We start from the raw sequence: 11,472 nt of genomic DNA on the forward strand, positions 1-11,472 counted from the left end.
AGAATTTATTAATTTATAATAAAAAAATAATTTAGAGAATTTTGAGAATGTGCTTTCTTGTCTTAGTTGTGTGATATTTTAGGACATAGAATAGATAGAGATGAAAAAATAGGTCAAAACGAGAACTGTATGTGTCGTGAAATGGCTGGCGCGCGGCCAACAGTCGATGGCGTGGCATTTACACACAACTAGGTTAATGATTGGGTGGACATCACCATGAAATATGCATATAATGATAGTGTATAAAAGTTTATTAAACAAAATTATTATAACTAAAAGCCTCAGTTTGTTCAATAGAGACTTTTAGATCGATATGAGCAAGGGGCATCAGAGCTGACTGTAGCATACCATGAATAGCTGTCATTAGCTGAATGGAGTAAAGTTGTTTTTAGTTAATTCGGTAGATTTACTCCAACGAGAAACTGATACAGGTTAAATTAGTGTAATATGAATAAAACAGCACAAATACTATTTTAAAATATAATAGAGTTACTTACTTACAGCTAGAACAATCTGTTATGTTGTACTAGAGGAAGGCATATCACAGAGTATGGATTGTAGCTAGATTCTCGAGGGGCGGAGCTTAGGATCGTCTCATCGTCAGCATCACGTTGATTTCCCAAATTATTGATCTTAGCGCTGTTATGACTTCTTTGAGTTGCTTGTTTTTGAGTACGACCTGTAAAACAAAAATGGAAAACATTAGTTAAGTTGCGGTGTTACATCAACATTCGTACAAGCGATCTCGCGTTGACATTGTGTTGTTGACAAGACATACGCGGCATTTTTTTCAATTCAGACTAACTGTGGATAATGTGTCATTCCCAGTATCTGAATTCCTAAAATTGACGCACTTGAATAGACAAATGTGCTGGGAATTGATCGACGAGTACACTTACAACTAACTGTAACGCAGCCATAACACTTGTTGTCAGGAATATGGTAGCTGGACTAGGATTTGTCACTTTCGTATGTATACAGCGGCAATACCGCTATCAACACATAACAGCCCCGCGCCGAGCATCCGCTCTGGCCTCTGGCCTTCAATGGTAGTCGCAAGACCACCTAGCTGTATGTACACACAAGTACCAGCTACAGTAGGCAGATACAGCAGGCTGCAAACAAATCTGACCCCCTCTCAACAGCAATGTCTCTCTAAGAGAGGTCAGGTGTCTGTGCATGCCACTACAGGATGCAGCAGGCTGCAAACAAATGTGATTCCCTCTCAAACAATGTCTTCCAAGAGACGTCAGGTCTCTGTGCGTGCCACTGTACCTGTTCGGTGAGCTCGCGGTTCTCGTCGACGGCGAGGCGGTAGGCCTCGGTGTTGCGGCGCTCGTCCAGCGCCTTGTTGTCCGCCTCGTCCTTCAGCGGGATCAGGCTCTCCATGTGCGTGTACTCCATACCCTGCGGACGCAACCATATAGCGTTAGCACATATAAGCGTAACGTAAAGGGATAGCCTTGATTTCTTCTGTCAACCAGGCGATCGCAGGCTTATTTGTACGCTGACCTTTAGCCATCTCACTGGTAACATTGCAAGATGTAGGCATACATAGGCTTTGGACCTTAACCCTTAAGTTTAATACACTTGATGGGACACAAATATATAGCGTTATTAGGCATCTCACTGGTAACGTTAAGAGATGTAGGCATACGCAGAATTTGACCTTAACTCGGTGAAGTTTAATATTATTATTTTGTGCCTTCGCTCCTATATATCCTGGTGTGCTCATAATTTCATATTATAGAAATATTTATTTGACACACTGCTAATAATATCCATTGCATACAGCATAATATTTGGACAACCAACAAGCCAACCAAACTTCCGGAAAGCATATCTTTACATTGTGGTCCAGAGTAAGCTTTTGTTTATCGTAATAGGCGGAAATTGTGCATTTGCCTAGACCTAGAAGGACCTAAGAGTGGCTTATTTACTCCAACCAGTAAAACAAACAACTCTCTTTACTTTTAGGTATGCTTCTGTGGCGACCTGGCGACGCGCTTTACATAGTAGGTAAAATTCCATAGTGACACGATGGCTGACTTACCTGGCAAGTTTCATTGCATTTTTCGTAGATAAGTCGCAATCTTTTGAACAGTAGTCGTATTGTCCGCAGTTGTTCTTGCATTTTTGCCTTCTTCTCGTTACTGGCATTCACGCCTTGAGGTGTTCCGTTGGGAGGCTGAAATCAATACACAGATCTGTTATATTCCTTACTGTATGCATTAATGCACATTGTTTTACTGTACGAAGACATTGAATAGAAAATGCTGCTTGGGTATACATGAGAAGGACTTTCGCCACTAGAGTGTGTTATAACCACTGCTTATTTTAAAAAAGCAGGATTGATCGTTTTTTAAATAAAATATTACACGTAAACACGCATGTATACATATCGCTGTCGCAGGCATCTGGTTTAATCTCCTGTTTGATTGAACCGCTAGCCCGTTCATTGGATGACGCTGCTTAGTTGAATGACTAGGCCGAACGTTGATTGCACAAGCGTCACAAAACGTCCAACTAGTTAGCTGACTTAAAATCAGTCAGGTGGTGAACAAAACAAATATGGCGTCTAACAGCTAACAGCTGACACAAAAAGCACCTATATTGTTAGTTTTTTTGCAAATAAATTAGCTTTAAAGTGCGTTATTTGTGTTAAAATAGTGTGACAACATGGATTTACCTATTATTACGCCGCAAGCGCATAGTTTCAAAGAAAAAATTGTGGCGTAACTGGATAATTATAAACAACAATATGAAGGTACGTTTATTGTTATTGTTTAGTTAATTTGTGAGATAAGAGCTTTGTAACATAGTCTTTTTGTTGACTATTGTCTGGTCATGTTCACCCTAACCAGACATTACAAAGTTGCTATACTATATCCCATTCAACGACTCCGCTGAATGACGTTCAGTCAAGACGTCGAACGTTACAATCAACGACTTGACGAGTTGTCCTTTAGTCATACAACTGAATAGCGCCATCGCCCAATGAACGGGCTAGTGGTTCAATCAAACAGCAGATTAAACCAGTTGCCTGCGACATCGCGACTGTAATCCCCGAAGGAGAGTCAGAGGTGACTGGCAAGCAAGCCACCCGTTTTTCGCTGTACATTTGTATACTCACGTGATGGGTAGCTATTTTTTTAAACAAGAATACATTTAAATTACCTGAATGGCTTTCAAGGTGGCGAATACATCGGCTGTTCTTCCGACTATATCTTGAACTGTCTCTTGCCCAAATCTGTAAAAGATACAAACAAATATAAAGTACTAACAACTAAGATAAACATTTTCCTTTAAAAATAACTATTTTGTTGGTTGATCTTCAATAGTAGCACGACTACCACGTAAGTTGACAAATATTTATGATAATTCTTATCACTACTGAACATAGGCATCGCGGGGGCCCAATGCAGCGCTTGCCAGTACATTGTCACACATGAAAAAGTGAGGTGACTTACTTGCAGAGTGAAGCGGTGTTGAACTCTGGTTTGTTCTGCGGCGGCGGGGCGGCGGGCGGCGCGGCGGGCGGGGTGGCCGTAGCTACAGTCGCCACTGTCATTGCTGTGCAAATTTAAATTTATCATTATTATTCACATTTTAACTCATCAAAATGTATTGTCGTTAAAGGCTCAAATCGATTGGTCAAGCACAAACACAATTTGTATAATTTTAGATATCGCACAGACATGTACATCTGTAGGGTCACAATCAGCTATTTCTATCTCTTTGTTAGATAAAATAGATGAATAGTGCAATGACTGTTTCTAGCATTTCAGCTTCTCAATTAATATTTATTGTTCTAAGCGGCCATTTAATCCCTTCAATTATCAATATTGTTTATCTAAAACCAAAATTATGACTGTCCATTTGCTTCACATTTACTAAGCTGCTCAAACAGATATGCCATATTGAGAAACTAGGTGTCTAACATTGCCTTTTTTAATTGAAAAATCTTAACTTGTAGTGACTTGCATACAGTTTAGTAAACAAACCTTGCTGCTGTACGGCTTGTGGCATGCCGGCGCCGGATGCAGCCGCAGCCGCCATGCCCATGCTCTGGAATTGTAACACATTATATTTGTTATCAAAGTAATAGCAGCGTTTTACCTGAAATAAAACGCATATTAAAATACTTACCTAACTGGAAGCTTTATTAATGAGAGAGCATTTCCGTTTCCGTCGAAGACTATCCAGTAACCTTCCTCTTTGTGTGTCAATTCCGGTGCTCAGTGGCGCCACCTGGCGGTCGTGCGGTGCAACTTTACTTCGTAAGTTGCTCACCGCGCCCTTCCCTTATTGGCTCGAATTCACCAGGCAGAAATGACTTAAAGCTTCCAGTTAGGTAAGTATTTTAATATGCGTTTTATTTCAGGTAAAACGCTGCTATTAAACTACTTGACCGTCACTGGAAGCTTTATTAATGAGACCTGTTTGTTATCGCCTGGTGACGCCACTGCTTCTGTAATTGAGATCGCCAATGTGACTAAACATATTAAAAGACAATGTATTATTAGCATTTTCCTCTTTATTTAAGAATCATATAATCAAGGTAGGTACAAAGCCTGTGATTAGATATAAAATAATGTTATGTTAGGAACACTTATTAATTAAACTACAGTAATGAACTATAATCATTATTTAAATTAACAATTAGTTAACATCAAGAATCAATAGGATTAAATAATCGTGTGACACTACTAGACTGATTATTACAATTCATTCTTATTTCACGTCTGTAAAACTTCCTAAAAGTATTGGCTGACCTCCAGTTACCGCGAGCCAGAATATCATCAATATGTTGATTTTCAAGCCAACTCTTAGAAGCTACTGCAGATCTAACACTTCCTGGGCTAGCTTCAATATCGGCTTCCTTAAATATAGTTTTAACCCATCCTGCGATCACTGTACGTGAAGCTGGTTTTGCCACCCCCCTTACAGTAATGAAAAGATTATCAGTTCCTGATACTTCACGTCGCTCATGCAATAACGTGATAGTCCTATCTATCCAAAAGGGGGGATTCAGATTTAAATTATTTTCGTTGACTAGTAACTTCCAGCCGGACTGACTATAGTTACTGTTGTCGGTCTTTGAACCAAATTGTGGCCAAAATATTACAAATTGATCCGATTTTACATAATGATCCAAATCAACTGCAAGTAACGTTAAATCATGAATACGCCTACCGGAGCATAGCAAAAGGAGTATAGCCGTATGACGGGATACTTGAAAAGTATTATTTTGGTCAATTGCGTAGTTAGATATAAAGGAAATTAATTTGCTTACGTCCCAAATTGGTGATTTATTATTTACCTTCGGATTTTTTAGAGCAATTGATTTTAGCACGTGTTTTACTAACACATGCGAACTTAAAACACTCGATATTTCGGTATTGCAAAGGGTGGAAACCACGGATTTATGCAAAAGAATTGTATTGTAAGACAGTCTATTAACTAAATATAAATCGGATAAGAACTGTGCCAATTCTGAACCTGTCGGGTTTTTTGCATCCAACTGTTTTCTACTACACCAAGTTACCCACCTCTTCCAAGCGATTTGGTAAGTTTTTAAAGTTGACTGCCGCCATGAGTCCTTCAAAAGTGATATTTGATCAGTGTTCCATGACTCTATCGCCTGGGACCACCCCCACATCTCCACACCTCTAGAACAATCTCGTCTACTTTCGGGGGAGCGAGGCCGGTCGAGGTGTCTACTAGGTGTTTCTGTAGGTTCTTCAGAGTCATTGGGGCAGATAGGGCTCTGGCTCTTAGATCTGCTCGCCAGAACACTTTCTCCCACCGGGGTGCAACTATTAAGTATACTCCTGTTGAGTGATTCAGGTGCATCAGTACTTTTGGGATCAAGAACGGTGGTGGGAAAATCCACGCAAGCTGGTAATGCCAGGTCACGCTGAACGCATCGTGAAGAAGGGCTTGGTGATCTGTAAGATCTCGAGTTGCATAATTGCAGACTACGTGCGCGGTGGCTGAGGCGAACAGGTCGATCACTGGAGTTCCCCATTTTGAAAATATTGTCTGCACACACGCTGGCAAAAGATGCCACTCCGGGGGTAGTTTGTGTCGCGACAGACTGTCGGCATTGCTGTTGTATCTGCCTGGTAGATAGTGTATGCTGAACACTATCTGGTAATGGTCTAGCAAGCTCAGGATTTGATAAGTCAATTCCATTAGAGGTGGTGATTTGGTGCCTCCCTCTTTCTTTAAATGAGCGACTGCGGTTTTGTTGTCGCATTGAATTAATAACGACCTGCCGGAAATTGTGTGGGCTTGACTCTGAAGGGCATACAGAATTGCAAGCATCTCTTTTTGGTTGCAGTGCAACTTTTGGTCCTGAAGAGACCAAGTTCCCGATAGGGCTAGGTGGTTTAGTTGGGCGCCCCAGGCCTCGTCCGAGGCATCCGTGGTCAGGAAGTTTACCGGAGGTGGTTGATGCAATAGAGACGACATTTGGCAATTCTGTATCCACCACTTTAGTTCTGCGATGACATCTACAGTTAGTGTGTAAGTTTTTGTCGAGTTGGGCGGTATGGTATTTAGGAACATTATTAAGTGTCGATGATTTAGACGACCCCGTGGTACGACAAAACTGGCGAAGTTCAGTAACCCCACTATTTTCTGGACGTCTTTTATGTTTACTGTGTCTTGATCGAGAACACGACTGATCTTTTGTCTCATGGAAACAATCTTTTCCTGTGGCAACGATTTGCGATTTTCCCAAGGTGCCCATAGAATACCTAGGTATATTATACTCTTTTGAGGCTGGAGAACTGACTTCTCGAAATTTATTATCCATCCTAACGTCTGTAATGTATGTACTGTTAGTCGAACATGTTCCTGAAGTACCTCTATATCCTGATGTACGATCAAATAGTCGTCCAGGAATACTAATATCCTGACGTTCCACTTGTCTCGCAACATTTGGGCGACCCAGTTCGATAGGATTGAAAAAGTTTTGGGAGCCGTGCTCAGACCGAACGGTAAGGAGGTCATCTCTAACAGTTCTTGATTGTATATTAGGCGAAGAAAGCGCCTCTGTGACTTCGTGACTTTCAGATGGAAGTACGCTTGGGAAAGGTCGATCTTGCAAAGCCAGTCTTGGGGTTGTAGAAAGTCTGGGACGCGATACATGTTTATCAAATGAAAGGGTTCTGTCATGACGTAGTAATTCAGAGCTTTGAGATTGAAAATGGGGCGGGCTGATCCGTCCGCCTTCGGTACCAGAAACATGGGGGATATGAAACTTGGGGACGGCTGAGCTATTTTTAAAATGCCCTGCGATTTCATTTTTTCCACGACTGCAGACATTTCGTTCGAGACAGGTGTGTGAAATGGACCTTTGTTTACATTTGGAAAAATTAACGGAGGCTTTTGCCAAAACGGTATGCGATACCCCTGGATCAATTTCAAAATAATCGTTGGTGCTCCCATTAGTTGCCACTGATTTTGGTATTGTGCTAACTGACCTGCTTGGAATGGAGCTGAGTCATTGTTTATACCCCCTATGTCTTGTCTTGTTTCCCCTTTGGGTACTCTGCCTTCCCCTAGAACTCCCACTATCGGGCCGCGAGCCTCGATTTTGAAAGGGCGCTCTTGAATATGAGCTATTATCAACCCTTAGTTGTTGAGTTCTTTGCGTGGGGGCACTAGATTTATATCCACCCCGCGAGGGTGGGTTGTAAGATGGCCCAGACACATAATGTGGCTCTTGAAAGCCATGAGCTCCACGCGATGGAACTGCTTGTCTCCGGGTCGCCTGCCCCCGCGAGAGGCGGCTGTTACCCTGACTTGATTTTTGGGCTTGTTGTTCTGACCTCGGTGGCCAGAATGCCTTGCGGACCCCACCAGCCTTTTCTAACGCAGCGGTGAAAGATTCAGACTCAAACAAGTATGTGGAAGACGGTGGTATCCTAGAAAGGGTGGCTTTGACTAACGGGTCCCGAACCTGAGTGGTAATAGCGTCTCGACGCATCTCTATGCTTTCTGCCCGGTGACCGCAGACTAATTGTAATAAGTCTGATGTAATTTTATGGAAACTGCCACTTTGGAACAACTCATCAATCTTATTATTTAGAGTATCAAACGTTATACCATCATTATCTTTTGCCCAGGTTAATATATTACGTAAGTTTTCTTGTAATGCCTCTTTTTGCTTTAGTACGCAGTAAGTGATGGCAGCATAGGCCTTCTCTGTATTTGCTTGATTACGCAAGGTATCATACATTTTCACCTCCTCGTTTGTTTCGAGGTCTATGAAGCCTGGAGTATGATTATAAGTCTTCTGCGTGTCGGCGTACCTAACCTCTGACCAAGCAGTGCTACCAAGGCGCTGAACATCAGAAAGCATCTTTAGAAAAACGTCAGGTGTTTTTGGAACGGAAGGTTCTTTTAATTTAGTTTCTAGACTAAAAGTGAAATCTTTAGTCAGTTTAGGACTTCCCTCTCGTTGGTCGAGGTCTTGTGAACCTGCAACGCTATCATAAAGATGCCCGCTAACTCCAGAGCATACTGATGTTGCGTCATTGTCCTGCATGCCGTCACACGGCAAGTCGGTATTGCCGGAAGGAGTAATATATTTGCGAAGCTCACCCAGTTCCTTGAACAGCTGATCCATCCTTTGATCAGTACGACTCTCGTGCTTACTCTTCTTACGGCGGTGTCGGCGGGAGCGCTTGCTGCGCTTCGCAGACGAGCACGTGTCGCTGGAGCTGGACGAGCAGCTGCTGGAGCTGCTGCTGCTGCTGACGCGGCGACGGCGGCGGCGGCGGCGCGGGGGGGTGCCCCCGTCCCGGTCTGGCACAGGGACTGACCCATGACTCGGGCCCGGCACAGGCTCCATATTAGGTACTACTGCAATAATAACACCGGTACACAACTAATCTTAACTAAACTTTTACCTCAAACATGAGGGTAGGATGATTTTAACAAAAACAAAATTAAAATATCTTTTAACTGGTCTAATATACACTAATAACAAGATCCGAACGGGAAACCGTTAAATTAAATGATCTTGTGCCGTATGATTATGTCAATTTAAAAGCCAGTTGTTTAAAAAATATTAAAAGGTTACTTACATGTAGGTGCTACACTTACACTTTTAAATTTTGTTCTAACTTATTCAACACTGAATTTAAAATATATTTTTTAAATTAAATATTTAAACGGTCGCAGAGATAGTCTGCTGCGCACAATGTTGCCTCGACGGAGTTTAAAACGCCAATAAGGGAAGGGCGCGGTGAGCAACTTACGAAGTAAAGTTGCACCGCACGACCGCCAGGTGGCGCCACTGAGCACCGGAATTGACACACAAAGAGGAAGGTTACTGGATAGTCTTCGACGGAAACGGAAATGCTCTCTCATTAATAAAGCTTCCAGTGACGGTCAAGTAGTTTAATAATAATAATGTCCTCCTAGCCGAATTTCGACTACGGCGGCCAATCTCAATCTACGATTATAGTGCCCAAGTTTGTGCGCAGTACACAGGAGCACTCTCTGTTCCATCACTCTCATAATCCAATGGGACGGATTGACCAACACGACTGGAGAGAGCTAGGCGCAGGACCAGCATGGATCGTTTCACTGTTTCGGACAACAGGTGATCAGCCTTCTATGTCCTAACCAAACTTACAACCACAATTTAGAAACACAAATTGATGGTCCCACCCGGGAATCGAACCCGGGACCTCTGGGTCATGAAGCGAAGCTTCTACCACTAGACCACAGAGGCAGTTATCAAAGTAAAGCAAGCCATACAATATGAAATTGCTTGAAGAACTGATGGTTGGTGGAGCAGAAGAGTTCTCAAGTGGACACCATGAACCGGCAATAACAACATTGGTGGTTGTGATCGACGGACAATACAGTCAAGTCCATGGTAAAGTGCTGGATACCCTGTTCAAACATGGTGGAAAACATTAGGGGAGGTCTATGTTTAGCAGTAGACATCCTATGGTTGAGATTATAATGAATGGCTATTGTTCCCTTTAAACAAAAGAAATTAGTTTTGTGAAAGTTGGGACCTGACAACCCTTATCTGTTGGCACAGACATGTCATATTCTAACTTTTTACTGCCGCTGTTCTGGGGATAACTAAACATATTGGGTTAAGCTGCAAATTCATGAAATATTTATAATGAGTTGGAATACTGGCTATGTTTTCTTATTATGATGTAAATAAAACACTTTATTATTACCTGTGGCCCCATCCCCATGTTGCCCATTTGGCTCTGAATAGCAGCACTGTATGGTGGGACCATTTGATTTCCCATTCCCACCATAGCATTAGCGTTTGGCATTCCTCCACCCATTACACCTGTAAATCATAGTAGTAAGTAATCAATATTTAAGATGATTCAACTACATAATAATGTTATATAGACAAGAAAGAGCATGTTACATTTACATTATGGCATTAACATAATGTCTTCCTCATAATGCAAATAGTACTAGGGTGGTCTTGGACATGTGTATAAGGCAACTGCATGAAAGAAACAGAACTTGTCTGGATAGATGATTTTTTAAGTAATTTATGCACATTATAATATAGTCAGCCCTTTAGATGCAGACGCCCGTCCAGAACCTTCGTAAAATGGTGCCTACAAGACCCGGGGAGGCTTACACTATCTATCCATAGTAATATACTTCCAGGAGGAAGGAACAACTATGAGGGGGTGATATTTAAACTTTGATATACACAATATTTACCTGTTAGCTGGTTTGGCATAGCCTGCATTTGGTTTCCCATAGGGCCAGCGCCGAATCCGCTCCGCATAGCCCCTGGGTTACCTTGAAAGTTTCCAGGAAACTGGTGACCTTGCCCTGCCATAATTAGTGCTTTTGATCTTTATATCACATAAATTCTCCGACAGTAATAATGTAAATTAAATAAAAAGCCGTATTGTTTGGGTAATTTGGGGTTCGGCAACGCGACGGATAGGATAACCACAGAATAATAAGTCACAATGACACTGACACTTCGATGCGTTTACTCTGTGGATATTTTCACAGGTTATACAAAGTCTGTGTTAACAACTTATCGGAATAATAATGTCCGTGGAATAATAACAATACTTTGTAAAATATAGAGTCGAATAAACTTTATTTCCCCTTGAATACGAAGAAATCTCCTGCATCTTATAGTACTTAGATAGATAGATAGATAGAGTACTCTTTATTTTTACACCAAGAAATGATTAACAATTTTACATAGACACTTAACTAGGGTACAAAAGGCGGTCTTATCGCTTATAGCGATCTCTTCCAGACAACCTTTGGATGGATGGACTAGACATATAAAAGGGGTACAGTGTACTTACTCAAGGAATATAGTATAATTTAAGTTATTATTATCTAACTACACACTAAATATAAGCAAAAAATAAATAAAAAAATACACACAAGTACATACGCCTACTACATGTATTATAATACACAATTATATACAAT

The 11,472-nt window shown here is 41.5% G+C and overlaps 1 protein-coding gene across 1 annotated transcript; it reads right to left on the minus strand.

Annotated features, from left to right (window-relative positions):
• Nucleotides 1–466: 466 nt before the first annotated feature.
• On the minus strand, nt 467–10,984 carry LOC105391253 (mediator of RNA polymerase II transcription subunit 30). Its single transcript, XM_048633038.1, has 8 exons — nt 10,732–10,984; nt 10,221–10,339; nt 4,005–4,068; nt 3,471–3,573; nt 3,178–3,250; nt 2,054–2,188; nt 1,276–1,407; nt 467–679 (listed from the first exon to the last, which is right to left on the minus strand). Exons 1-8 carry the CDS (start codon nt 10,850–10,852, stop codon nt 584–586), a joined length of 843 nt encoding a protein of 280 aa, XP_048488995.1. The 5' UTR covers nt 10,853–10,984; the 3' UTR covers nt 467–583.
• Between the last annotated feature and the right edge of the window lie 488 nt (nt 10,985–11,472).

This window comes from Plutella xylostella, chromosome 5 (assembly GCF_932276165.1).
Source record: "Plutella xylostella chromosome 5, ilPluXylo3.1, whole genome shotgun sequence".
Lineage (NCBI taxonomy): Eukaryota > Metazoa > Arthropoda > Insecta > Lepidoptera > Plutellidae > Plutella > Plutella xylostella.

Bases quoted from the DNA above. Each gene is read 5' to 3' on its own strand.
- LOC105391253 (XM_048633038.1), bottom strand. From the start codon at position 10,852: ATGGCAGGGCAAGGTCACCAGTTTCCTGGAAACTTTCAAGGTAACCCA. The intron at 1,408-2,053 runs GTAAGTCAGCCA...TTGCGTCCGCAG, and splicing joins AATGCAATGAAACTTGCCAG to GGTATGGAGTACACGCACAT. The intron at 680-1,275 runs GTACAGTGGCAC...TTTGTTTTACAG, and splicing joins ACCGCGAGCTCACCGAACAG to GTCGTACTCAAAAACAAGCA.